At 45.0% G+C, this 27,635-nt stretch overlaps 7 protein-coding genes across 15 annotated transcripts in view; 3 read left to right on the top strand and 4 right to left on the bottom strand.

Moving 5' to 3' along the window:
• LOC128256463 (muscle M-line assembly protein unc-89-like) overlaps positions 1-14,279 on the top strand; it is a 24,954-nt gene extending 10,675 nt beyond the window's left edge. Inside the window, 14 exon segments of the mRNA XM_052986841.1 lie at positions 320-452; positions 1,481-1,649; positions 3,411-3,456; positions 3,522-4,393; positions 4,819-5,236; positions 5,759-6,134; positions 8,362-8,670; positions 10,194-10,468; positions 10,527-11,033; positions 11,092-11,433; positions 11,492-11,593; positions 11,948-12,125; positions 12,214-12,922; positions 13,559-14,279. Coding sequence (XP_052842801.1) covers positions 320-452; positions 1,481-1,649; positions 3,411-3,456; positions 3,522-4,393; positions 4,819-5,236; positions 5,759-6,134; positions 8,362-8,670; positions 10,194-10,468; positions 10,527-11,033; positions 11,092-11,433; positions 11,492-11,593; positions 11,948-12,125; positions 12,214-12,922; positions 13,559-13,917 — 4,795 coding nt within the window. The 3' untranslated portion in view covers positions 13,918-14,279.
• Positions 1,640-3,366, bottom strand: LOC128256470 (uncharacterized). Its single transcript, XM_052986861.1, has 3 exons — positions 3,017-3,366; positions 2,754-2,947; positions 1,640-2,692 (listed from the first exon to the last, which is right to left on the bottom strand). Exons 1-3 carry the CDS (start codon positions 3,145-3,147, stop codon positions 1,659-1,661), a joined length of 1,359 nt encoding a protein of 452 aa, XP_052842821.1. The 5' UTR covers positions 3,148-3,366; the 3' UTR covers positions 1,640-1,658.
• On the bottom strand, positions 14,214-18,772 carry LOC128256469 (probable cytochrome P450 4aa1). 2 transcript variants are annotated; one of them, XM_052986858.1, is made up of 4 exons: positions 18,570-18,772; positions 16,008-16,191; positions 15,309-15,692; positions 14,214-15,242 (listed from the first exon to the last, which is right to left on the bottom strand). In XM_052986858.1, the coding sequence occupies exons 1-4, from the start codon at positions 18,585-18,587 to the stop codon at positions 14,296-14,298; spliced, it is 1,533 nt and encodes a 510-aa protein (XP_052842818.1). In that variant the 5' UTR covers positions 18,588-18,772; the 3' UTR covers positions 14,214-14,295. The 2 variants fall into 2 exon arrangements, with proteins under 2 accessions (XP_052842818.1, XP_052842819.1); XM_052986859.1 differs by lacking the exon at positions 18,570-18,772 and adding an exon at positions 16,314-16,447.
• LOC128256474 (cytochrome c oxidase subunit 6A1, mitochondrial) lies at positions 16,922-17,730 on the bottom strand. Its single transcript, XM_052986865.1, has 2 exons — positions 17,271-17,730; positions 16,922-17,218 (listed from the first exon to the last, which is right to left on the bottom strand). Exon 1 carries the CDS (start codon positions 17,594-17,596, stop codon positions 17,312-17,314), a length of 285 nt encoding a protein of 94 aa, XP_052842825.1. The 5' UTR covers positions 17,597-17,730; the 3' UTR covers positions 16,922-17,218; positions 17,271-17,311.
• Positions 18,773-20,305: 1,533 nt separating the features above from the next.
• Positions 20,306-21,357, top strand: LOC128256413 (trypsin alpha-3). 2 transcript variants are annotated; one of them, XM_052986755.1, is made up of 2 exons: positions 20,306-20,773; positions 20,904-21,107. In XM_052986755.1, exons 1-2 carry the CDS (start codon positions 20,324-20,326, stop codon positions 20,973-20,975), a joined length of 522 nt encoding a protein of 173 aa, XP_052842715.1. In that variant the 5' UTR covers positions 20,306-20,323; the 3' UTR covers positions 20,976-21,107. The 2 variants fall into 2 exon arrangements, with proteins under 2 accessions (XP_052842715.1, XP_052842714.1); XM_052986754.1 differs by having other exon boundaries at positions 20,307-21,357.
• An 852-nt stretch (positions 21,358-22,209) lies between these two features.
• LOC128256537 (myeloid leukemia factor) lies at positions 22,210-26,361 on the top strand. Of its 7 annotated transcripts, none has more exons than XR_008267792.1 (6): positions 22,210-22,396; positions 23,030-23,250; positions 23,307-23,841; positions 24,451-24,642; positions 24,990-25,254; positions 25,694-25,835. XR_008267792.1 is itself a non-coding variant. In XM_052986966.1 (5 exons), exons 1-5 carry the CDS (start codon positions 22,341-22,343, stop codon positions 25,821-25,823), a joined length of 1,134 nt encoding a protein of 377 aa, XP_052842926.1. In that variant the 5' UTR covers positions 22,210-22,340; the 3' UTR covers positions 25,824-26,361. The 7 variants fall into 7 exon arrangements, 4 of the variants coding, with proteins under 4 accessions (XP_052842926.1, XP_052842929.1, XP_052842925.1 ...); XR_008267791.1 differs by lacking the exon at positions 22,210-22,396 and adding an exon at positions 22,815-22,975; XM_052986966.1 differs by lacking the exon at positions 24,990-25,254 and having other exon boundaries at positions 25,694-26,361.
• On the bottom strand, positions 26,312-27,437 carry LOC128256538 (thioredoxin domain-containing protein 15). The gene is made up of 2 exons (XM_052986970.1): positions 27,336-27,437; positions 26,312-27,273 (listed from the first exon to the last, which is right to left on the bottom strand). The coding sequence occupies exons 1-2, from the start codon at positions 27,361-27,363 to the stop codon at positions 26,399-26,401; spliced, it is 903 nt and encodes a 300-aa protein (XP_052842930.1). The 5' UTR covers positions 27,364-27,437; the 3' UTR covers positions 26,312-26,398.
• Between the last annotated feature and the right edge of the window lie 198 nt (positions 27,438-27,635).

Genomic DNA, 27,635 nt, shown 5'->3' on the forward strand with positions numbered 1-27,635 from the left:
TGTTGCTTTATTGTTGGCCCTGTGCCTATTTATATACTTAAAGATTTTATATATTTTTGAAGCCTGCATCAAAGTCGTTGCCTTCAACAAATATATTGAAAACAGTTTCGTAAGGCTGCAATATATTATTATTATATTTATATATTGATATTTATATTGATTGCCAACATTGAACATTCATTAAAATATCTGTCAATATATTTTGTAAATTTAAGGGTCTAATTTAAATATTTAATTTAATTACTAGTGTGAAAATAGTGAAAAATGGAAAATTAAGACCCTTACTGAAACCCTCATCTAATGAATCACTTTCCCGCAGTTATTCCAAGGAGCCCCTGTTTGTGGTCAAGCCGCGATCCAGCGAAGCCTACGAGGGCGACAACGTCATCATATTCTGCGAGGTGGTTGGCGATCCCAAGCCCGAAGTGGTTTGGCTGCGCGATTTTCTGAATGTGAGTATGAGTACGAGCATGAATACGAAAATGACTGTATGACGTTGCACGAGAGTTTAGTCGACATCGGCATGCTGCACATGCGCAGTTCTCCGGAGAACTGGCGGTCGGTTAGTCAGTTGCATTCGCGGCGTTAGCAAATGTGGGTCGTTCTATCACCACCTCCTCGCGATTCCAAACCCGTTGCCTTATCAGAAGCTCAAGTTCAGGTGAACCAGCAACGTGGGCCCTACTGCCATCAGGAAGTTGGAATATACATAGTTTCCGCTTAAATTTTAGTATAAAAAGGCAGCTCCCAGTGGGCCAGACACTTTAGTAGACCGTTTGTCACAGTTGCTCGCGCGGATAGAATTTAATTTTTTATTGATCCGCGAGCGCGAACAAAGTGTCCAAACAGGCGGAGCATCCCTCTTTGAGGTAACAAGATACGGCTACAAAGTGGCTGGAAAAGCACGTGAAGAATAGAGTGCAGGGGCAGCTGACGCTGGCTCGGATTACGGACAAGTGCGTCATAGTGAAACGGTGCGCGTTATACAAGACCACAGATCTTACAAAAACCGATTCGCTGTCAAACGCTAATTCAAGTTCAACCCATATCAAATAACAGGCTTGTTCGCAACAAACAATTACGTGAGAGCCAAAAAGGAAAAAAAAGCTAAAAAAAATATAAAAATATATATATATAAAAAATATTATTAGCCACTGTGTCGTGCACTGACGACCAAGGAAGCTGGAGGAGTTGGAGGAGCAGGAGGAGGAGGAGGTCAGGGTGGTCAACGTATACCCATTACCAGTTTTCCTATTCGACAGTCTCGAAACTGAATTTTGTGCTTATATGGCCATAAGCTTAACACAATAATAACAACGGCAGCAGAGAGTCAGCGTCACCGACATTTGTGTACAGGCAGTCGTGATTCATGCTCTGCGGCAGCCGCACAAGTCCTTATAGACGAAACTCATCTCGGCGTGACCTTGAGCTCGCTTGAGCCCAGTCCCACTGATCGTGCACCGTTCTCTTTCGCCCGCAGCCGGAGTACTACAAGGACGCGCCCCACTTCCGCCGCATTGGAGACGGACCCGAGTACCGATTGGAGATACCCAGCGCCAAGTTGGACTTCACCGGCACCTACTCCGTGATAGCCAGCAATTGCCATGGCGAAGCCAAGGCTGTAATATCGCTACAAATCTTCGCCAAAGGTAAGCTCTTTATTGTCCAAACTGCGGGTAGATACTCATTAGGCGGGGAAAGGCCACGTCGCGCCAGAACTCCTCGGCCATGGCCAGCAAACTGGCCACGAATTCCGGATCTGCCTGCACCCAGACGTAGTGCAGCGCTCCGTTGACCTCGAACGTGGGACTCAGCACACAGTATAGTGCCTTCTTGACATTGGCCGCAAACATCTGGATCTGTATCTGGGCCATGTACTTGGGTGCTATGGATTCGCGAGCCTCTAGGTACTTCTCGAAGTCCTCCTCAGTCTTTGGCGATTTGATTTCGACGATGTGATCGTCCGTAATGCCATCGGGGGCGGCGCAAAGGAAGGGAAAGCTCTCGTGGATGATCAGTCCGCACTCTACGTAATGTTTGTTCTCCAGCTTCTCCGTCTGCTTCAGTATGAATCGCTTGTGCTGCTTCTGCTGCACCCGATCCTCGTTGTTCTTGTCCCGTCCCTTGCAGAACATCATGTTGAAGATCTGTTCGTCATCCTCGCTCCTTTTGCGGTTGATGATCAGGTGCATCATGGAGCAGCGAATGCGCATGTACTGCACCTCCACCCACAACCGGGATTTGTACTGGTTTCGGGTCACATCGTAGATGCTCTCGATGATTCCCGTTTGGGCCTGCGCCTCCATGTGCTGCACATAGCTGGCCACATCGGAGATGTTGTACTCCGCTGCTCGGAGCAGCGCATGGTGCACGAACAGAGGCTCGAACTCATCGCTGGTGTCCACACACTGGCGATAGAGGGCTGAATCCCGGCCACAGGTGGCCAGTTCTTCGAGTACGGTCTCCAGGAAAGCCTGTCCTTCGGGGGGCGTCAGCTCCTGGGAGCTCAGTTCGCTTTCCATTCGCACCTCGTCCTTGGGCAGCATATCACAGATGCGGGTGGCTGTGGTGGGCTCCGGTTGCACCAGGGTCTCCAGTTCGTAGCCCCAAAACTCTACCACAGCGGAGGGATTTCTATCAGTGCTCTTGCTTAGCAGCCAGAAGGTGAAGGCGACGATATGGACACAGGTTCCTTGAAAGGGTTTCGCATTTTCGTTACTAGTTAATCTCCTACTACTAAGAGTAATCCTCACCTCCGGTGGGACACAGGCTGCACTGGCCATCTGTGATAATCCGGGCACTTTCAACGACCTTGAGCGCCACATTGGCGTGTGTTTCCGTGTTGGCAAAGTCTAAAGCGGAAAAGACCAATCCCTTGAGCTCGCAGACATCGCCATGTCTTCGCATCTGGACATAATCCGTCAGGAGATCACTTTTATCCGTTGGTCTATTTGGGAAGATTGGGAACACTTATATCAAGTATACAAGGTAAGGGTGCGAAAGGGACGGCACTCACATTGTTTTCTCGGAGGCGCCGGATAGGCAAAAATTATACACCATTCCGATGTTTAGAGCGGGTATGTTGTGAATGTCCGCCTTGCGGAACCCGGGCTCCAGGTCCATCGGCACAATTATCATGCCCCTCATTTTAAAATTCCAAAATTTTGGGCAAAAAATAGGTTGTTAATAATAAACATTGGTTGCTAATAATAAACATTGGAGCGGATAAGCAAAGTTAGAGGTGGGGAGACATCGATGTTAAACTATTTATCGATAATAAAACTTGTATTCGATTTAGTCGATTAGTTTTATTTGGCTAAAAGCAAGCAGTTGATAGCAAGCAGTTGTAGATGGGCGCCAGATTCAAACCATTTAAGTAGTTGACAAAATGTTTTTTTTTAATTTACCAGATATACTCAACAATAGCCGCATGGATAAAGTGCACACGCGACATGGGTGAGTTTATCCTCCATAGATAAGCAGAATTAGGTAACTAAAACACATATTTGTATAATCAACAGCAACATCGAGACCCTTCCCCGATTCGTTCGCAACTTGCGAAACCTGCGCTGTTGCGATGGGGATGCGATATCGCTCGAGTGCCATGTGGAGGCCGATCCGGAGCCATTTATCATTTGGGAGAAGGATGGGCATGTGGTGCCCAGCGATCGCGACTACGTGATGTCGTTCGACGGAACGAAAGCGACGCTTAGTATTCCTCGCGTTTATCCGGAGGATGAGGGCGAGTACACATGCGTGGCCAAAAACTCGGTGGGCCGGAGTCTCTCCTCCGCGTGCATCATTGTGGACGTGCCCGAGGAGAAGGAGAACATGCTGAGTCGCCAGCTGACGCGTCCCAGTGGCCTGCTCTCCGCCCACTCCACGCCCCGTTCCACGCCGAGATCGACACCTGCGAGGAGCTTCTCCCCGCTCCGCATGTCCTATCGCACTAGCAGCATCGATCTGAGCGGCGTGGCGGAGCGGAGGCGCAGTGACGCCCGCAACGCCATCACGGCGCCCAAGTTCCTCGCCATTCCCTACAATCGCGTCGTCGAGGAGGGCGACAGTGTGCGCTTCCAGTGCGCCATTTCCGGCCATCCCACGCCCTGGGCCACCTGGGACAAGGATGGCTTCGTGGTCACGCCCACGCCGCGCATTGCCGTCAAGGAGATCGACGACCTGCGCATCATCGAGATCGATGAGGTCTCCTTCGACGATGCCGGTCTATACCGCGTCACCCTGGAGAACGATTTCGGGCGGATCGAGGCCACCGCCCGCCTGGACGTCATCCGCAGCTCCCGCTACTCCAAGTCGCCCTCGGTGCGCAGTGTGCGCGCCTCCTCCTCCCGCCGAAATGCCCACCTCTACAGGCGCATCATGGGTCCATCCACAGGTGGGTTTGCAACTATTTTCCTTAAAACTTTGAACAAAATCTAAAGATACATTTTTGGGATGGTTTTTTTTACTAAACAAAATTAACTCGACCACATGATAAATTTGATGATATCACATACCTTGATTTTTCATTAAACAATAACATTTCTAAATGTTGTTTTTAACACTCAAGTATCAAAGTGGTGTTTATGATGCTCGTCATATTTTTAAATTCATTGTTCATTAGATACTCTTATTGTTTTAGTACATAATCATAATACCCTTTATCTCAATATTAACTTAGTCACAAAACAAAATGAAATTGATAACTTAAAAAATATTTTACTTTCCCTTTAAGATTTGTTATTATTGTCTGTTATTATATAGTTAAATTATTCTAGTTTTGTAAAATTTTATTTAATATTGTTCACCCTAATCCCACAGCAATTGGCGGACGCATGGCTCTGGCCAGTGGCTATCGTGGCTCCTCGGTGCCCTCGGTGAGATTCTACCACAACAACGTGGAACTAGAGGAATCGGAGCGAGTGCACTTCCTGCTGCAGGAGGAGGACTCGATGGCCCTGCTGATCGTGGACAATGTGACGCGAGAGGACGAGGGCCTGTACACCTGCATCATAAGCGGCGACCACGATCCCCTGATCAGCTCCACCACAGTCACCTTCCACGAACCCAATACCGATGTTCTGAGAAGTAGAGCCATCATCACGGAACCCCTGCCTGAGATTACCAGGGCGCTGGAGGGCGAGGTGATCGATCTGTGCTGCGAAATCCATTGCGACGAGCCCTACAGCTACATATGGCTGAGAAACGGCGAAATTCTACCAGACAGCGATGAGTTCAAGTGAGTATCTGGTGGATATAATAATAATACATTAGATGATTTTAAAATCTAAAACTTCAACAGTCGCGTTACTACTAGAGTATCTTTGACTAAATGGGGTTTATTATAACAAGAATTATTATTACATATTATATATTATATTATTACATATTTTTATCCAACAACATTTTCTAAGTTACAAATTTTTAGTTCATTATGCTAAGTATTAATGTTTAATTTATGTTAGACATTATTGCAAATAATTGTTGTTATACTTCAACCTTAAAGAATACTTGTTTACCAACTTATTTTTTTATCTATTTTATATAAGTCGTTTTTTTCACTGAATTCACTGAAACGTTTTAACTTACAATGCAGTAATGTTTTTCGTTATAATAAAATCGTGAGAACCAAGTTAATTTACCGACCGCAACTGAACGTTTTCGATTGAATAACAGCAGTTCTGTTTGCTGCCTTTTTGTTTAGTTCACCATACGCAATGACAACTATTTATCGCACTTTTATTGCATATTGCAATTGCAGTTACATTGATCATGGCAATGGACGACTGGGCCTGCGAATCAACGACGCCTTCGACATTGACTCGGGCACTTACAGCTGCCAGGTGTTTACCAGCGACATCAATGACATCTCATCCGTATCCAAGTCCATCTTCAACTCCATTTCAATCTCCAGCGGATGTGATTGCAGCAGCAGCGGGGAGCTGTGCGTTTTGGAGCGCGACCTAAGGCAGCAGGACGATGAGTGTGTCCAGTTGCTAAAGACTCCTCTTCCCGTCGTCTGTGGATCCGGCGAGGAAGCCCTGTTCTACGCCCGTGTTTTCCCCTGCGAAGCAGAAGCCGAATGGTACCTCAATGGGCAACTATTGGCCCAGGCGAATGACTCACTTAACATGACGGTGCGTATGCGTATTTATCGTAATAAACCCAAAAGTGAATCGCCGCGTGCTCGCTTTCGGCCCAAAAACCAAACAAGAAGGAAGGCAGAATTTGGCAAAACGAAATCTGTATACCCTTGCAGTTATTTTACAAAAATTAAATAATATAATATAATACGTATAAAGTCAAATGAAACTAAGTCGCTTTTCCGATCGTTATCTGATTTTTATAAAATTTAATCATTTTTTCCTTAAAAGTAAACTACCTTAAAATTGCTATAGTTCGAAGTATAGTTGTATAAATTCAAATCAAAGAAATTATAATTTTTTAAAATTGATTTTTCTGATTGTTTCTATGTCGACACTTATAAAGCTTGCTTAATCCATTTAGGTTCAAAACTGAGAGACTAGTTTAGGTAGAAACGGACAAAGGGACAATCGGGCAAACGGACATGACTAGATCGACTCTCCTAAAGGTGCTGAACAAGAAAATATTTTCTTCACTGAAATTACAATAGCCTCTGCTAGCGTATAATAAGCTCAAAGTGAATTTGGCCCCAAAACAAAAAACCGAAACAGAGCTCTTCATTTTCAACTCTTGCCTTGCCGCAGGCTGCTTGTTCGCACTTTTGGCGGAGAAAACAATAATAATAATTGTGTATACACATTCATATAATGTGTGGTCGAAGTGTGAGAGCATATGCTCATTTGCATAAGCCACATATAGGAGGCCCAAAAGATTGAAATACGGCGGCATCGGCATGCGAGCTGCATGCCAACGATGTTGTTGGGCAGACCACTCAGACACTCGCTCGTCGGCGCTCAAGCGGCGCACATCTCGGTCCGAAAGTTCCTCAGTTTGATTCCGAACACCCCCCCTCCAGATGATTGGAAATCTAAATTCCCAATCGCCATCCCAAACCCAAGCCCAATCTCAATCTCAATCTCAATCTCAATCTCGAACCCAATCGAAACCTGACGGCGGCACAAGGGCGTGACAAGATGTCACAGGTAGGCGAAGCAAATGGATTGCATCCGATTGAGTATCAATATCGTTGGCATTCGGTGGACTTGGATTCCGATTCTGATTCTGATTCGGTTTAAGCCCCTGTAACCATTCCCATTCGATAAGGGTGCACTTGTTTGTGCCGCGTGTTGGTGATCGTGCTCCAATGAAAATGAGAGCGAGCGTGAAAGTGTCATTGTCACGATCGTCCGATCGTCGGATCGTCCGCTCATGGAATTCGAATTCCGTTTGGCGAGGTCCGCGGTCCGCAGTCCGCTCGTAGTTCCATTCCCGATTCTCGCTTAATTGGTGCGTGCCACGGAGAGGCCGCCTCAGTTGTACGGCAACCTCAGTCCGCGTCGCGTCACCCTGCTCCGGAATCGAACTCGGAACTCGACATAGGTATAGGTTTGGGTGCCTCTCCCGCGCCAGACACTTGTGCATACAGTATATAATTGTTTACCCATGTGTACGGCATACACGGCGAGAAACGTTCTCAACTCGTGATTTTGTTGTCGAAATAGACAGGGGAATATTACGTTAATCAACGGCGAAGTGTTGTTATTGTATCAATAAACGTTGTGCTTCATCGAATGAAATTTCCTAAAAATACACAGAGGCATGTTTTTGTTCCCACTTTCACCCCATGAATGCAATTATCACAAATGTTAATATATGGAAGAACTGATTTCACATGAAAAATAAGTTAAGAACGACTGTCAATGCCCTTTGAGATCATATGAATAATTAAAGTATATTTTCTTATTAGGTAAATAATAATCTGAATTATAATGGAAATTTAGACACGCTTAAAACATTAAAATACATATTTCAGTCTTGATTTCGCACCTTAAATCCAACCAGCACAAATGTAAATTTGTAATGGAACTAATTTCCCCCTTTAGATGGTACAAATAGTTGCCTTTTACAAATACAGAAAATAAGAACAGTGCTTGAAAAGATGTGCGAATAACAAAGCTTCATCTAAATTTTATGATATTTACGGCCCAATAAACCTTCAATTAATAAAGATCTGAAATCGTTCTACAATATTGTTCACTTAAAAGAGAATTCTTATAAAATTCCCTAATCAAGAATTTTATTTCCTTCATTAAGAATTGGATTGCTGAAACAATAATTGTGAAATTCCTTAATCAATTTTATTGGTTAAATAAACTTAATTTTTTCCCAGTGCATATACGAGTTTTGGCTAATCTTTCATATGATGTTTTCCTTTTTCAGTTGGAGTCATATCCAGAGAACGGCATTCGGCTGCTGCGCATGCGTGACGTCACCGCTTCGAGGAGTGGAGAGATCTGTCTGCAGGTGAAGCATCCCCAGGCGGAATCGAGGCGCATTCCCGCCACCCGCACCTACACCAGCCTCCTCGTCCTGCCCGCCATCAAGGGAAACAGCTCCTGTTCCTCGCTGGCGGCCAGAAGCTGCATATTGACACGCCCCGAGGACTGCACCGCCCTAATCGGTGGCCATGTTCGGCTGAGCGTCCGCTACGAGCCATTCCCGGGCACCAAAGTCGTCTGGTACAAGGCGGTGAGTAATCCTCTAGGGTAAGGGCTTAGCCTTAATAAGACATCGGATTACTGGCTGGTCGGAATCAATTTAAGATTGGATACAAATTTCTTTCACACAAAAATAATATGCATACTTTGTATACTAGTAACATATCCAACAAATTTTACAACATATCAAAGCAGGCTTTTGGAAGAAGGTTTTTAAATATAACATTTAAATCTAGTGAAAAAAGGTAAAACGAATGGGTAAATGGGTAGAAATACCCTTAACTGCAAGAATTATGTTTACTGAAAAATTTTAAGTCTTTAATCCTTATCATATATCAATAGGAAGTATTTTCTTATAACCTAAACTTATCTACAAACATTTTGATAGTGGTTTTCTCGAAGATAAAACTTAGAATCAGTTGAAGTAAATACACGAAGTAATGGTTGGACAACAGAGGCTCCTCAAGTTATTTTTACAAAAGCTAGCTCCTAGAAACTCCTTTTTTTCCGATACCCTATCAACTAAATTCATAAACAATAACATTTTCAAGACTTTCTTATATAAATACACCATAAACAATATAAGTAATTCAAAGGGCAGTAGGCTTATGGTAATTGGTCCGGTTTTCGAGCCCCAGCGAGGTGTTGTGCAATCTTGACCTAATTTGGAGTGGGACTGAGACTCAGACTGGGGATTATGGATCCATATTCTTTATCTGCTCTGCTCTGCTCTGCCATAAGCCCACTCTGCACCCCAGTGCGATAGCTCACTGACTCGCTTTGGGCATTTAGCCTAGGTATCTGAATACCTGACTATCTGACTGTGTCACGATCAGTTTGCGGTGCTGTTCGGTTGGGATTGCTGGGCCAGTTGGGTTGCTTGGGTTGCCTAGACTGGCTACGTAATGGTTGCAAACCGCAAATGCTGGGCGAGCCGCACCAGCGAAGGTTGGCTGCCAGAGCACCAGCTACACTACCTGAACATTGGTTAAATAAATCATCAAAAATTTGAGCAATTCGTCATACCTTTATCTTCGAAGTGACCCCAAATTTATCTACTATTCACACTACAAAGAAGAAGGTAAACAAGGTGTTTAGAGAAGAAATTACTTATGTTTTGTTTTCTTCTTGTTATAATGGAACCTTTTCATCGACATTTATAGAAATTTCCCAAGCTCTCCAAATAGTTTTAAAACATTATCCAAATTAATCCTTTCTTAAAGTGTTTCTTTTATTATTATATTTGTTTAATTTTATTAATAAAATTAATCCCACCAAATTGAGTAATTCGTCATACTTCTCCCCAAAATGAATCTATACTTTTATCCTTGAAGTGAATCCAAAGTTATCTATTTTTTTACACAAAAGAGGACACTTAAGTCTACAATAATAATAAACAATAATATATTACTTTTGTTTTGCTTTTTTTGTAGATTTCATGGCATTAATAAAATTTTATATTCCTTGCTTAAACACATAGGATAGTTTTAAAAATCTGTACCCGTTTAATAGTGTATTTTTCGTTTATTATATTCATAAAACTGTGTTCCACAGTGTCATCCCATTGTTGAAAGCTCCAATGTGACAATCCGGACTACGGGCCAACAGTCTACGCTCTACATCACGGACATCTCGGCGGACGACAGTGGCAAGTACACGGTGGAGGTGATGAACGACTACGGCGTGGAGGCCTCTGCCGCCTCGGTGGCAGTGGAGGGTCCTCCGGAGCCACCCAGTGGCCAACCCAGTGTATCCCTGGGCCCAGATCGCGTGGCAGTGGCCTGGTGTGGTCCACCCTACGATGGTGGTTGTATGATCACAGGATTTATGTGAGTATCTGTGGGAATCCGCTAAAGATATATCATAACTTATGTTTCCAACCCCTAGCATTGAGATGCAAACGATTGGAGAAGAAAACGAAACGTGGACACAGGTGACCCGAGTGGTGGACACCTTAGCTTACACCGTCAAGAATCTCCAGCCACAGATGCAGTACCGATTCAGGGTGCGCGCTGAGAACATCCACGGACGCAGTGCACCCGGTCAGGCCAGCGAACTGGTGCAGATCACCAGCAAGCCAGCGAGGAGCAGCACATCGGATGCCACCGACCACTTCGGGCAGTCGGTGAGCGTCCAGTCCGGCGGGGACTTCAAGTCGCGATTCGAGATCATCGAGGAGCTGGGCAAGGGGCGCTTTGGCACCGTCTTCAAGGTGCAGGAGCGCGGCCAGCCGGAGCAACTGCTGGCCGCCAAGGTGATCAAGTGCATCAAGTCCCAGGATCGACAGAAGGTGCTCGAGGAGATCTCGATCATGCGCTCGCTGCAGCATCCCAAGCTGCTCCAGCTGGCCGCCTCCTTCGAAAGTCCCAGGGAGATTGTCATGGTGATGGAGTAGTAGGTATCCCTCATTTTCCCTAAAGGTTCCTTCTGATCGGATCTTCTTATGCCCCAGCATTACTGGCGGTGAACTATTCGAACGTGTGGTGGCCGACGACTTCACCCTGACCGAGATGGACTGCATCCTGTTCCTGCGACAGGTGTGCGATGGTGTGGCCTACATGCATAGTCAGAGCGTGGTCCATCTGGACCTAAAGCCTGAGAACATCATGTGCCATACCCGCACCAGCCACCAGATCAAGATCATTGACTTTGGCCTAGCTCAACGACTGGACACGAAGGCACCCGTCCGCGTGCTCTTTGGAACCCCTGAGTTTATACCACCAGAGATCATCAGCTACGAGCCCATAGGTTTCAAGTCGGACATGTGGAGCGTGGGCGTCATTTGCTATGTGCTGTAAGTGGATAGTCTTAAATATTACACGAAGGATACTCTATAACGATTTGTTTTCCAGGCTCTCGGGTCTTTCGCCTTTCATGGGCGATACCGATGTGGAAACCTTCTCGAATATTACAAGGGCGGATTACGACTATGATGATGAAGCCTTTGACTGCGTGTAAGTACTTCTATTATTTTTGTATTCGTTGAATGGTTGTCTATATAAAAGGTAGAGACCTTCTTAAAATCTAAAAACTCTGTCATGTCACTCTATGACATAAAAGTGGCGGTATATGTTTATTCGGTCAATATCTATCGACACATCAAAAATCTTTCAAATCGAAACAATAGTTTACAAATTATTGGGAAAGTTTTAAAAATGACGTCACTGCACATATTTTTAATAGAGCGGAAGTACTGTAAGTGGGAAACTCCTCTCGGGTCCGGCAGATGGCGCCACTTTATCCCGCTTCGTTATTTTATTTAATTTTATCTGTTTATTGTCTTCACCTGTAACCTATTTCCTTAATAGTTCCCAGGAGGCCAAGGACTTCATTTCCCAGCTGCTGGTTCATCGCAAGGAGGAGCGTCTGACCGCCCAGCAGTGCCTGGAGTCCAAGTGGCTGTGTCAGCGCCCCGACGACAATCTCAGCAACAACAAGATCTGCACGGACAAACTGAAGAAGTTCATTATTCGACGCAAGTGGCAGGTTAGTAGATGCTCTGCTCCAGCTAATCCCAAAGATCCTAACCCAATGCTGCTTACGTTTTTAACCCTGCTTGCTGCCGCTAAACCAGAAAACTGGCAATGCCATTCGAGCTCTTGGTCGCATGACCAGTTTGTCGGTGTCGCGAAGGAACTCCGCCATTGCCATGGGAGCACTGAGTAGTCCCAGGCCCTCGATTTCGGGACTGGGCATGCTGACCGCCAGCGCCATGGGCAGTGGCTTGATGACCTCCCAGATGACCTCGCTGCACGAGGAGGAGGATGACTTCAGTGTGGAGATGCCGCCGCTGGTGGAGAAGCGTTCGGTTCTTAAGCTCCGCGATAAATCGCAGTGCAGTGAACGCAGTGATTCGGGTTACAGCGAGTGCTCCAATTGCAGTGGAGCCCAGGAGACGCTGCTCCTCTCGCTGGCCAAGTCCAAGCTGGAGGCCATAGCCAGGGCCGGCACTGCTCCCACAGTGGCTCAGGATGCAGATCAACCTGCCAGTCTGGAACTGCCCACCACGGGAACTGCCATCATGCGATCCGACTTCACCAACACCGTCAAGATGCGCAAAAAGTCACTGGAGGACAGCGCTGCGCGGGAGAAACCCAAGTCCAAGCCCCAAGTCAAGCCTCTGTGTGAGTCCAAGCTGAAGGTGTCCCAGCTGAAGGATAGGTTCCAGGCTAACCCTGCTCCTGTTCCTGCTTCTGCTACTGCATCCGCTGCTAACAAACCTCCGCTTCCATTTGAGCCCTTCAAAATAGCCAAGGTGGCGAGTGTGGGACGCATCAGTAGAAGTAACTTTTGCCTATGACCCAACAACGGATCTTTAAAGTATTGCTAAATTTCTGACTACAATGATACTAAAGGGGACAAGTCTAGAAATTGTTTAAATTTTACACAGTGGAAATAATTACTTAATAAAATATGGTATTTCGCTTTCTGAAATTAATAGTATAAATCAAAGAATCACATAAACCCTAATAAATGTATATTTTATTCTACTTACTTTGCTAAACAATGCCAAACCCAAAATAATTGCGATAAGAAGTAGTTCTATTACTGGTCAAAACACGCTACCATATTATTTTGCAATTTTATTTTGGTCAATAACGTCATTGCTAAAATAATATACCTTTACCTATGTTAGCGGATTCATAAAAGTAGTTCGAAATTGAAAGACAATATAAATCCTGAAAATGTACTTGTAACCTACTGTTTAGGAAAATAATGTCAATCCCTAAGCAGAAGCACTAAAATATTATAACATTATTTGAAATTAATAGTTTAAGTGTACTTTGAGTTGGGCATATTGCAAAACATTTTTAACTGATATATTTTAATGATCATGACCTTTACTTTGGGATCCGTTTAGGTCTTAAATCGAAAGCCCTTCTGCAGCACTAACTCTCTGTTGTTTTTCCGTTTTACAGCAGAGGAGCCGAGAAAAACCGAAAGAGGCATCGTCACTGGCATCTCAATTGGATCCTTCAAAGGCAAGCCTCCTCAGGCACGATCCATGCCCAGTTCCCCGCTGCCCCAGCGATCCGCCACGCCGACGAGGCTGATGAGCCACCGGGTGCGGGAGGCGACGGAGCGTCTTGCCCAACATCACACTTTGGCCAGTGCTCAGCGGCAGTTTGGAAATGGCAGCAATGCCAACAGTAATGGCAGTGGTAACAACAACTTTGGCAATGGCAGCACAATGGCAATGGCGGAGACAAATCGCGATTCACGCGCACGACGTCTCATCAACCGATTCAACAACGAAACGCAGCATATCACGTCCTAGATTAAGTCGGTCATGCGACCGATCAACATAACTTTATTACAGATTTAGCAGAGATATAGCATTGTTTAAGCAGAAACCCCAGAGAAACTCTACGAACACTCGAATATGAAGCGAATGCTAAGCGACTGCGTATCAGAACGCACCCACCCAGCATCCCACATACCGCACACACCCACTCACAGTAGGATATGTCTGCATCCGGATTCGGATTCGGGTACGGATTCGGAATCGGAATCGGATACGGATGCACTCCCTCCAGTCAGAGGGACTGTACTTAGGCTAGAGGAAGCTAAGTGTTTAAATTATTGTATCGATTTATATACATATTTACCATACTAATTAAAGTTAATGTGTAACGAAAACGGGGGATCTCTGGGATCAGTGATCCTTGAGCGGATGATCGCGTGGCTGGAGGTGCACCCACAGTCCGCCGGAAGCTCTCAAAGTGATCCGGAAGGTGGGTGCAATGGTGGTCTTCCCGGGAACCGGGAGCAACTGGAAGCTACGGAGCAGCCTCGAAACAACCGTCTTGATCTCCATGATGGCGAACCTATTGCCGATGCAGTACCTCGGTCCGGCGCTAAACGGGATGAAGGCGTAGGGATGGCGCTTCTCCGAGTTCTCCGGCGAAAACCTTTCGGGTTGGAACTTCTCCGGATCGGGATAGATGTGGGCCAGACGATGGGTGGCATAGGGGCATATAAAGACATTGCTGCCCGCGGGCAAAGTGTGATTGGCCAGACGAACCTCCTCACCCAGTTTGCGGGCAATCAGTGGGACACTGGGATACAGACGCAGTGCCTCCTTGATGCACATTTCCATGTACCGCATCTCGTGGAGGTCACCCATCGAGGGGGCGCGATTACTTCCCTTGAAGATGGTCTCCAGCTCCTGGGTACATCGCTCCTGGCATTCGGGGTTCTGGGTCAGCAGGAAGAGGGTGAATGCCATGGCGGCACCCACCGAGTCCTGGCCAGCCAGCATGAAGGTGCAGGCCTCGTTTACAATGTCCTCCTCCGTGAAGTCCGGATTACTCTCGCAGATCTCGATCATGTGGTCCAAAAGGCACTTTCGCTCGCCATTGCCGTTATTGTTGTTCTGGATCTGGCGACGTCGCTGGATCATTTTGCGGGTGAAGTCGTTGAGGCGCTTCTTCTGGTTCAGTTCATCGTTGGCCATCTTGGTCCAGTGGTAGACCCCGTCGAGCAGCAGCCAGGGCTGGGTAAACCGAGTGGGCATCATGAGCTTGCCCTGGCGGAAAGGTGACTCCTCCATGTTGACCATGTCGTCACCCCTCCTCCTGATGGGCACACCCAAAACGGCCTCTGTAAGCGGATAAGGGATTTATTCAAGAGCTTATTAAGTTACTAGTTAGACCCTCAAAGACTCACCATTTAGAATGTCCAGAACGCAACTGTTCACATAAGTGGCAATGTTGATCTCTGTGCCTTCAGCAGAAGCATCCAAATTCTCGTAAAGCGACTGTGAGGCATCCACGAAGGTGTCAATAAACTTCTCCAGCAGATTGTGATGGAAGGCTGGCTGGATGAGTCGGCGATGATTGCTCCACTTGGAGCCACTACTGGTTATCAAGCCATCGCCAAGAAAGTTGTGCAACAGCCGGTAGAAAAAGACCTTGTTTGTGTGCTTCTTGGATGAGAGTACCATCTGCAAGTCCTCCGGCTCGAGAACGGCAAAAAACGGGAACAGGAGCACCCAAATCCGAACTAGAGAGCCATAAAGATGAAAGGCCTTGCCTGCGCATTTTCTCATTACTGTGGAAAAGTTAGGGGCTTATATGGGTTTTGATACTGAAAGGTCAAGTCAAACTTCTTCGAATTTAATAATAATCTATACCAATACCTTTATTTAACCATCATTCGTTCTTAAAGGTCATGCAATTTCCACATGAAATTAAGGTTGACGAATAGGTTCTATTTTCAATTTCTTTTATAAAAACCCTATTGTGATTTATTTGTAAGCAAATAAATTTTAATTACAATTAAAAAAAAAACTGTAAAACAGAATTCTCTTTAGATATGAATCTTAAAGAAGTTTGACTGAATCTTAGGCTAACTAAAGGATCTTACGGTCTTTATCCGTGACGAGCAGGCAGTTGCCCAAAAATGGCAGCGATGGAGGACCCGTGAGCTTCAGGGATAGAAGCACCGATCTCAGATACGTGTTGAGAGTGGCGTAGAAGGTATAGATACTCAGGCTGATCACCAGGAGGATCAGGATCGAGCAGAGCTCCAACCTAGTGGCGCGTTCCAGCTGTGGATGATCAAAAGTAGAGAAGAGGAGAAACATTAGGAGGCATATTGGCACGCATGGGTCAATATTTGGTTTGCCATTGAGAATGCGAACCCTCGAAACGCACTTCATCAGCTACGCACAATTCAGAGTATTTGGAGTCTAATTAACTGGGATCTCGGAGCACTCAAATAGTCGTACTTGAATGTTGGAAGTACTTGCCCTTGCCGCGTGTCGCAAGTTTTTTTTTTTTCTTTTTTTTTCGGCAAGCACACTGCGCTATCGTAATCGCAACGAAAGTATAAGTTATGTATCTAACTGCGGTGTGAATTGCTTGGGCCAACACGGCGTATGGGCGATGCCAAACGATGCGATGCGATCTCTGGCATCGAAACAGATATACTCGTAGATACGGGTATGAGTACGAGTATGAGTACGAGTACGAGTGTACGTGTGCCCAAAAGATCGATTAAAGCACCTCGCCGTACGTGTTGGTTTGCTTTGGTTTTTTGGCTCATTCGTGTCAGTGGTGCAACAGGTTACGATGGGAGCACAAAACATGACAAATGATGATGATCATCCAGGGACAGCTGGCAATTGTTGGCCAGTTCCCACACATGTCACCCCCCGTGTCCAATCAACCTTTTGTTTGGTTCTGGGCGAGAGTAAAGGCCCCCGAACCATTAGCCATATGCCAGATGCCATATGACATATGCCATGGGCTTCATGGCCAAGTGAAACCACAACTGACTCAGATCTCAATGACTAATTTATTTCTTGCAAAGAATCTGCAAAAATTAAGTCCCAAATTCACAAATTATAATTTACCAAAAAGAGTGTTCTAAAGGAAAAAATCTTGGATATCTAGACTGCACCCAATCACTTTGATCTCAGCAACCAGAGCGTTTAAAAATGTTAGAGAAAATTATATCAGACTAGTCTCTTCTTCCTGGACCTCATCCAACTGTCTCAGATCTCTTAGTTATATATGTTTTAGTTGTGTAGTCACAAATCCACAAGTCATAATTTACCAAAAAAGGGTGTTGTTCTGGAGAAAGAAACTCGGTTAACCATCTAAAAACTAATCAGATCGATCTTACCAAGCAAATTGTTTAAATATTGAAAGCAAAACCAAATCAGACTACTCCTCTTCCTGGACCTCGTCCTCGTAACCCTCGGGCAAAGCATTGACATCGGCATTGTGGAACAGGCTGCGATTGCCATCGCCCCAGGGGAATCGCTTGGTCCTGCGCCTCAGGTACTCATACTTGGCGAATGGCTCCCTTTCGTGATGTTTGTGGCCGGAAAAGGCGTTCACGGCGCACAGGACAATGGCCGGAAAGGCCAGCAGGAAGGTGACCCTCTTCCAGAGACCAGCGGTATTCGCGGGCATCGTGCCCAACTGCCGAATGTCGAGTCTCGGCATGAATCAGGAAAATCTCGATTTTTTACTCAAATGTTTGGAAAGGTTTAGAACGGATCGAATGCAAATACTGGAGCAGGAAACCCACTTTGAATTTGATTCCAAGTTAATGTATAACACCCCCGCCTGCTGCTCGAAAATAGTTTGCAAATTAGATACTCTCAAGGAGATCGGAACACAAGGTCCAACAACCCCCGTATCTTTGTTTAATCAGCTCAATATTTATCCAAAAACCGGCGAAGCGTCAAGAAGGCTTCCGCTTCTATTTCTTATATTTTTCTTTCTTATTTTTTTGGTAACTTTTTTGGGCACGGCGTATCCAGGCTGCGAGGTGTGCAGAACCCGCGTGTTTGCCCACCAATTGGCACCTGGTCACTAATAAATATACATCATGATTATTTCTCACTAATTTCATAAATTATCATAATGGTCTTCCGAAACGAGATGCTATTTGCTGAGAGTACCTGCTTGGATCTAACGCCCCAAAGTGATTCCGGCTAAAAATGTTTCATATTGAAACGAAGAAACGAAAACAGGTGGGATAATTAAGTTTAAAGCTTACACTTAGAACTGTAATTAGTGAATTAGGTATCTGTTTGATTTAAAATTAAAAGTTAACAATTTTTTTGTTGAAGCTAACGTGTGGTAAAGAATTCAATTCCGTTTTAACTCTTCTTTAACTTAACAAATTTTGTAATCGGAAATTTCAGTTTAATATAATTTGAAACCATTATGTTTACATTTTCCTTAATGTAAATTCATAAGTTTCATTAGTTTTGTCCATAGACCTTAAATGGATCTTTAAACTAGATTTTTTTGAAGTTCAAGACTTAAGAACCATTATCACTTCATTGTTTAGTTACTTTGAAAGACATGGATTCAACATTTCCCAGATATATTTAATGGTTGTCTTTTTGAAGGTTTTTTTTAGATCCTCTGCAAAAACCAAGATTTTGTTTAGGCTTTTCTCACTCACCACTTTTTCCACAAACATTTGGTTTTACTTTATTTTAAGTTTTATTTTATGTAAAATTTATCCACATGAAAGTCCTTGTCACAGACACTTTTCTGAGCCGCCCACACACGGTCAAATCGGTTGAAGAGTAATTCCGTTTTTAGGTCTAATTATCCAGAGTCACATCCGCCGACTGGTGAGCTGCAAATGCGGGATTTCCGCCGGGCGGCGTCTATTTATAACCGATTTGGGCCGATCAAGCTCAGTTTACACATGAAGAAAAAGATGCGCGGCGGCTTAAAATGCTTCCGAGCGTACGTGAGCTACGTCTCTGACCCCCTGAATACCCTGAATACACCCAGATGCCCGAGAGTATCGAGTACCGAGTATAGTAGGTAATTGCCAGCTAGTCGGCACTCGAAGTGCTAAGTAGCTAGAAGTGGCGGTGATGCTGGATGCTAGATGCTAGACACTAGATGCTGGATGCCCCGGCCAAGTGGCATGGCAATCAATTATCCGTTTTGCGCCCACTCCGGATCCGTAGATGATATATGTACATACCTGCCATGGATGGGCCCTACCAGATCTCAGTGGCACTTCATCTTCAGTCTCAACGATTTGAGTGTGACTTGGGGTACAGATCCCGATCCCCCAGACGCGTGTCATCAACTCGAACTTCGCTCAGATATTCAGTCCGTCAGACGGGCCTCTTCAATGTATTGATTACATCAATCTGTCTACTCGGGCTTTTAACGTCATCATAAATATTTAAAATCATATTCGGGATTTATTTCCGCGAAATTTCTTGTGTCAATAATGGGCTGTTTACGGGATTCGGATCCATAGACTTTTATTATTCATTCATAAGATCAGTTTATTTGTTTATTTATGGGGTGTTACAAGAAATGTTCATATTTTGTGCACTAGTCACAATAGCAATTACAATTACAATGTTGCATAGATTCATATCTTGGTTTTTATAACAATTTCACCTATGGGTATTATGTTAAAATATAAGAGTTATTCCGCGGAATAACTTTAGCCAATTCTGGGATTCGGAATTAAAGACATTAGTGATTAAATCTTTAGTCAAGTTTATTTCGGTGTATTATGGATATAAGCAAATATAACTTCGCAGAAAAATTGTAAAGGATCCCCAAATTCCTGCCGCCAAAAAAATAATTACCATCCTTTTTTTCCTATTTTCCTCCTAAAGGAGCCCCTAACCCATTACCAAAGTAATTGTTATTGGCAAAACAAATATTATTACGATTATCAACTGATTAGACGTAAGATTTTTGTACTTATGATTTCGCGTTCCCATGCACCACCGATTAATATAGTAAATAAATCTCTGCCTGTTCGAACGCCACTTATCTGACGGCACGATTCCGGGGATTTAGCGACAAAGATTACAGCTTTTGACTAGACGTCTTCGTCAGTTTTTACGGGCAAAGTTCAGTGAATAATGAAATGAGCTAGGGCTGTGACTCAACGGAACGATTTGCTGATAATCCCCGATGGGTTCTCCTTAACTTTGTGGTCATTTGTGGTCTTTAGAAGACCACCGCCTTTCAGTTTATAATGGATATAAAACGCTGTGGGCTATGCGAGTCCTATAAACTTTACGATATCGTCCAGAATTTTATGAGAAAATCCAAAATACCTATCGGGGATGATCGCAAAATTCGTTGTTTTGGTGTTAAGTGATAAGCAGGCGAGACTATGGCCCTATAAAAGGGGTGCGAAAATCGAACCACTCTTCAAGTTTCAAAATGTCGTTGCGCTTGGGACTGTGTCTCTTGGGCCTGCTTGGCCTGGTTGTCCTCTCGGAATCCGGAATCATTAACCCCCACATTGTGGGTGGCGATCAGGCGGATATCTCGGACTTTCCTTACCAGGTGTCGGTTCGCCTGGAGACCTACATGCTGCTCCACATTTGCGGCGGAAGTATCTACGCCCCCAAGGTGGTGATCACTGCGGCGCACTGCATCAAGGGACGCTATGCCTCCTACATCCGGATTGTGGCTGGTCAGAACTCGATAGCCGATCTGGAGGAGCAGGGCGTAAAGGTCAGCAAGCTGATCCCTCATGCTGGCTACAACAAGAAGACGTATGTGAATGACATTGGACTGATCATCACGAGGGAAGCCTTGGAGTACTCCGCATTGGTGCAACCCATTGCCGTGGCCGTGGATGCCCCTCCTTCGGGAGCTCATGCCGTGGTGAGTGGATGGGGCAAGCGGACCGAGGAGGATGAGGCTCTGCCCGCCCTGCTCCGAGCCGTTGAACTGGAGATCGTGGAGCGAAACACCTGTGGCGCCCAGTATCTGACCAAGGAGTACACCATTACAGATGAGATGCTCTGCGCCGGATATTTGGAGGGCGGCAAGGACACTTGCAACGGTGACTCCGGAGGACCCCTGACTGTGGACGGCGTTCTCGTGGGAATCGTCTCCTGGGGCGTAGGCTGCGGCAGGGAGGGATTTCCTGGGGTCTACACCAGTGTCAATTCACACACCGCTTGGATCGAAGAGCAGGCGGAACCCTATCTGGAGATCTAGAGGTTCCTTAGACAAAACAATGAAAAACATTTTCTTAGCATTTGATTCTTTGCAATCGTTAAATAAACACGACTTATTTTATAAATTCATAATTTAGTAAATTATGATTTTGTAAAAACAGTTGTGTTTATTTAAAGGTTGCTTCAAATTCATAGCTTAAAATGTGTTTTTTCTTGTAATTTTTTGTCTTGTGATGAAGTTCTAACAAACGAACAAATTAACCGAACAAAATATTACTTTAATATCTTAATATTTTAAAAAATATAAAATGGACATTTAAAAAAACCAAGACATAATATAATCATTAATCAATAATCATGGGCTTTAGCGGTTTTTCTACTCCATTTTCTCTTAAATGTATATATAAAATCACTAAAGCAATGTATCAAGTATAAATGGGGTATTTTAATACCTTAATTAACAATAATAAAAATGAACATTTACAAGAAACAAGATACACTAGTTTATTACCTTGGAGTAAAGTAAAAAACTGTTCATAATTAACCTGTTTTTCTCCTCACTTTTCTATTTTATTTCACCTTTGCAATGGAAAATATGGGCTTGCAAAGTATATTTATATGCTTAAGTATATAGTTAATCACTAAACAAATCGTTTAGGTAAAATTTTGTTGGGTAAGGCGCAAAAAAGCAGTGCAATTAATTGAACATTTTACTTTTTTTTTGTTAAATATATTTATGTGCCAATGTACATATAAATCTCTCGATCATTGGGTTGAATAAAAATAAATAAAGGGAGAAAAGTGCAATTCATTTTATTTTAATTTCAAATTAAATTTGTTCTGTATCGATTGCTCGGTGTGAATAAAATCAAATGCCGAACCGTCTTTGTTTTTTTTAAAAAGCCAAAAGAGATTTATTTAACATAATTATATTAATAAAAAAAAAAAAACCGGCATAGACTTTGGCTTGGATATGGTAATTCAAAAAACACTAATATAACGGCAAATGAAATGTTCTAAAGCGAAAAAACAACAAATGAAAACATTAACATACAATTTACAATCCTATTTCAAATGTTTTTTTCCAAACAGTTTTTGTGGCATTTTATAACACTACGAGGTATTTTTTAGTACTTCTTAGTCGCCGGTATTTTCTAGCCGTCAAGCCGTGGTCACACTAATAAGGAAAACTCGAAAATTCGTGAAAATTCTGCATACGGAAAGAGGAAAAACCCAAGCGACTGCAAGTTAACAAACAAGCCAGGAAAATGTCTTTATTCGGAGCGCTGATGGGGGACTTTGACGACGATCTCGGACTGATGAAGTAAGTGCGAAAACTAGGTGAAAAGTGGAAAAATCATACGGCGCTCCTGCCGAAGCCCCATTTATTGCCATACGTGTGCACCCTGTGACGTCTTTTTGGGGCGTGGAAAAGGCAAAGTAATTGCGATAAATAGTGTAAGTGAGTAAATGGCCGAGTTAGTGCAGATTCAGGTCAATTAATAGCCCAAAAATTAGCAATAAATAGCGTGCCAAAAATGTACGGTACCCAATCTATGTGTGTGTGTGTGTGTGTGTGTATGCGAGTGTGCAGCATGCGTGAAGAGAAGACGTAATAATCGATAATTTGAATCGAGCGACCGCAGGGAAATGCAATTGGGAAAATGTTATTTCAAAGGTTTCCCTCTGCTTTTCCGCCTTTGTGATAAAGCTTAACCGCAGAGTGACCCATGAGTAGCCAGTCCTAGCAAAACAGTAGGCAACGTTGCTTTTATCACTTTGCCCCCATATCTGGCCACAGATCTTTCGGTAGAAACTATTTTTAGGCTCAGTTTAGAATGAACAGCAAACTCAAAAGAAAATCAACCAGTAGTAGAAACAAACGCACCCAAATGGAGCCCAAGTAAAACCAAAAGTTTAGGCAAATTGCACTAAGTACTCATTTGTTTTTTGACAGCAACCACATGAACCACACAATGAACGCAATGAACTTGCAAATGCGCTCGATGAACCGCCTGATGAACAGCTTCATGCCGGATCCCTTCATGCAGGTCTCGCCCTTTGACCCTGGATTCCAGCAGGGCGCCTTGATGGAGCGTCCCCAGATGCCGGCCATGCCCGCCATGGGACTCTTTGGCATGCCCATGATGCCCAACTTCAATCGCTTGCTGAACGCCGGTGGGTATTTAATGTGATTTCCCTCAAGAAACTCCCTTTTAACCTGACCTTTTCAGATATTGGTGCCAATCCGGGCGCCTCCTTTTGCCAGAGCACTGTGATGACCATGTCCTCGGGTCCCGATGGCCGCCCCCAGATCTACCAGGCCAGCACCAGCACCAAAACAGGCCCAGGGGGTGTTCGCGAGACCCGCAAGACGGTGCAGGACTCTCGCACCGGCCTGAAAAAGATGGCCATTGGGCACCACATTGGCGAGCGGGCCCACATCATTGAGAAGGAGCAGGACATGCGCTCCGGCCAGCTGGAGGAGCGCCAGGAGTTCATCAATCTGGAGGAGGAGGAGGCCGAGCAGTTCGACCGCGAGTTCACCTCGCGCGCTTCTCGAGGAACGGGTCATCCAGGACATCGCGGAGGTGGGATGCAGGCCATCATGCCCGCCCGTCCGCCGGCGGCCCACACCTCCACGCTGACCATCGAGCCGGTGGAGGATGACGACGAGGACGATGACTGTGTGATCCAGGAGCAGCAGCCGCCGGTTCGCTCCGCCGCGGGCCGTCATTATTCCACTGCGCCAACGGCACCTCTGAACAGGTGAGTTTGAAGGACAATCCCCCCCAAGACAGAACATTCCCGATTCCGAGTCCCCCCGTACCGTGCGCGTGATTGAGTAGGATTAGCCGAATAGCATTTGCTGAAGCCCAATCCAAAAAGATTCCCCCACCAACTAATTAACCACTACTCCCCCACAACTGTTGCTAAATTGAAACGTTTGTATTTACTTGCAGATATAATTACTAAATCTAAAGTACATACAGTATATTTTACTAACTATCCGAACAAAAAACAGAAACAGAATTGCATACAATAAATTTCTGCTAATTACATTCCCAACTGCGTTCAAACGAAACGAATATCGAATCGAATCGAAATATCATATAATGCACAGAGGTAGGCGGCAAGTTAAGCTCTCAACATCTTTCGTTTGTTCAGTTTTCGTTTTGCCCACTCGACTCCCTTCGTTCGCCATGATCAAACCCACTCACTACCCGCGTTGAATGAACTACTATTGGATTGCCAACTACCAACTATCAACTAGCAACTAGCCCCGCACCCCAAAAGTATTGTTGTAATCTTTTCCAAACTTTTCTTCGACTCGATTCCATACTGCCACAACTACAACGCTACGACATCGATAATCAGTGGCACGACAGCAGCAGCAGCAGCAACATCTTCGCCAGCTATCTACGATCTAAGCAGCGGAAACAACAATAACTACGTGAGCTCCCGTCGTTCGTACCTGCGAAATGGGCATGGTCATGGCCTGGCCACGCCCCGCCGCCCCCTGCGGACACCCCCATCCTCGCCACTGGCCACCGTGTCCACTTCTCCAAGGTTTGTGCGGGAGCAGGCGATTTGGGATTAACCTAGACTACTACCATGGCTACAACAATAAGCTTCGAACATCATACCAGTCTGCTTGTAAAGTCTTCGGCCAGCCGAAGTTTAATTTGAGAGAATTGTCATCCGATATAAGGCTGAAATAACCCAAATTTAAGGCCTCTTTGGTAACAACACGAACTTCATTTGTTTTTAACAATTAAACGCCTTCAATTGACACACAGTTTCCCTGCGTAGCCAAGAATTGAACTTTTAATATGCCATTAACCAAAGTGTATTAACGACATCTCGCTCTCTCTTCTCTTCTCCATCAACATTTTTGTACTTTTCAATTCATGCAGAGATTGGCGACTTTATAATTCACGGTACCACCGCAAGTAGAGCGGAAACCGAACCAAATACCTATGCTAATCCAGATAAAAATCATATGTAATCAAAAAACAACGACGAGAGAAACACGGCTTTCGGCGGGCCTCGACGTAACCACATGCACGACTTCCACTAACCAAAAGGGGCCACCAACGCTCATCGCCACCAGAACTTCTTCGACCCTGCCGCAGCCACATCTCCGTTCTGGCAGCGCAACACTACGACCGCCAGCTACGTGTAAGGCCGCACCTTCCCATACAACACATCTAAAACTCTGTCTGCATACTCGCATTCTGACCCGCCCGAAAGAGCCTCGCGAATCCGTAATCTGTAGTCCGTAGAGCCGCACTCAACGACTCCGACTCCTCCGACTCCCAATTGGCCATCCATCGACGCTAATCAAAATTCTAACGTTGTTGCTGCTGCTGTTGCTGCGCCCACTCCACTAACGACGCTTCGCGCGAATCCTACGAATCCTACGACTTCATTACTCGCTTGCTCACATCAAATCACATCACCACCAATCCATCTTCTCTTCCTGTCATTAAATTTCCACTTGCGTTCGAATTGGCCTGTGTACGAATGATTATATGTGTCTTTTGTTTTGTATTCCGTTCGCCAGAGATTTGTAAACCATTTAATTAATCAGTTTTTGTTTCTGCTCCTCCTCGACCAGCATACACCCACATCCCTATGCCGCCCATTCGAGGCGCCAGCAGCAGCGCGTCCTGAAGCATCAGCACACGGAGGACCAGGAGGCGACCACCAGCTCCTCCAAGGCGTGCAAACGCGGCAAGAAGCAGTAGTAGATCAGCTGCATGCTGCATGCCCACATCTTCCAAACGGCACACTCAAAAACACACTGGGAAGCAAGCGTTGGGTCCTGTTCCAGAGCATCTTTACGTTACTGCAGAATAGTCATTTCAAATTTCAATTTAGTTGCTTTTGTCACGTCCTGCGTGCGCCAACCTCAAATAAACATTTGACTCTTCTTTTTATGACCACGCAGGACACAGAACAACTATTCTCTAACACAATCCAAATTGTGACTATTCAACGCCGAAAGCATTACACTCTCTCTCATACCTAATCGAAGTTTCAATGAAAGTAAAGGAAAATATATGAAATCGTAATTCTAAGTTTGAATTATTTGATTAATTCTCAAGTTTATAGATTTCGTTAGCCACTAAGCTTTAAATAATGGAGACCAGATCCACACACAGGCGATTCGATGGCTCCAAAGAAACACACTATAATTACCAATTCCCAATACATGTAATTCGTAAGGCTTAAGTAAATGTTGATGTGAATTTAATTAAACGGTAATTACATTACATTAGTGAACCCAATGAGTTTGAATTAAATTAAGCTAAGACATAGACTAGTCAACCATCTCCATTTGGGTCTCCTCCGATTCCCGCCAGTTGCGCTGCACCATCTCGACCAGCTGCTTCCAGAAGACAGTCTGCCGCAGGTAGTTGGCCAGGCAGGCCAGGATGAAGGCCCAGGCCAAGCCCAGATAGTAGTCGGTCTGCACGATGGGCACATTGGACAGGGGCTCTCTGCGCGAGCGATTGAGGATGTCCGGATGGATGGCCTGCGGATCCACAGTCCTCACATTGGTGTGCCGCATTATGAACTTGCCAAAGCTGCGCTTCTCCGAGTCCGACCACGAGGGATCGTACTTGATGAGCGGCCTGCCCTGGTGAAAGATCATCAGCGTGGGCAGTGACACGATCCCAAACTCTGCATTGAAGCGCCCAAACTCATAAGCATCCACATAGGCGATGGGCAGCGTGGGGAAGAGATGGGGCAGCAGGTTCATCACCGGAGCCACCCGGGCGCACTCCAAACTGGAGGCCGTGCAGAAATGGACCACCACACAGCTGCCGGGCTCGTGGCGCTTGGTGGCATTGCCAATGGGCTTCAGCAGGCTCACAATCTCCTTGGCACTGCGCATTATCAGCAATCCCGGCTCCGCGGCGGTCCCATTCTCTGAAGGCTCCAGCTCCTGCAGGCACTTGATCAGAAAGGGTGGCTTCCTCACCGGCGGCGCCTGGGTCAAGTGCAGGATGTGCTCGTCATCTGTGGCACAGGTGCGGCGCTCCTCCAGGAGGGCATAGGTGTCGAAGCTGTAGTGGCACTGACCCCGCGAAATTCCCAGGGAGTCCGACGTTCCGTTGGAGTAGAGCCCAAAGTAGTGGAGGGCACTCAGGAGGCCGGAGAGTTCCGCCCGGGCCTGCCCTGCACAGAGCACTATAGGAACCAGAAGGTGTTAGTGTTAATGTTAAAGTTATTAAAAAATAAACATCACTCACCCAAAATAAACAAGAAATTTAGGTGCATTTTATTTTCGTTCTTTAAACAGCTGTTGAAATAGTAGGCTGTGCTAAGGTACCCATTAAATACCTACAAAATACTTGGTACTAAATAGACTGCAGTTCAAATTGAACTGCTTGTACATAATTAAATTCAGTTTTAAAGGATTAAATTGATTTTTATAAAACTAATAAGCAATTATTGGCAGCAAATACTTAATTTTCTTTAAATGTTAAATACAAATTAATTAATTTTAAATAACGATATAATATTTCGAAATGCATTCATTATTACAAATA

This window comes from Drosophila gunungcola (assembly GCF_025200985.1).
Source record: "Drosophila gunungcola strain Sukarami chromosome 2R unlocalized genomic scaffold, Dgunungcola_SK_2 000020F, whole genome shotgun sequence".
Lineage (NCBI taxonomy): Eukaryota > Metazoa > Arthropoda > Insecta > Diptera > Drosophilidae > Drosophila > Drosophila gunungcola.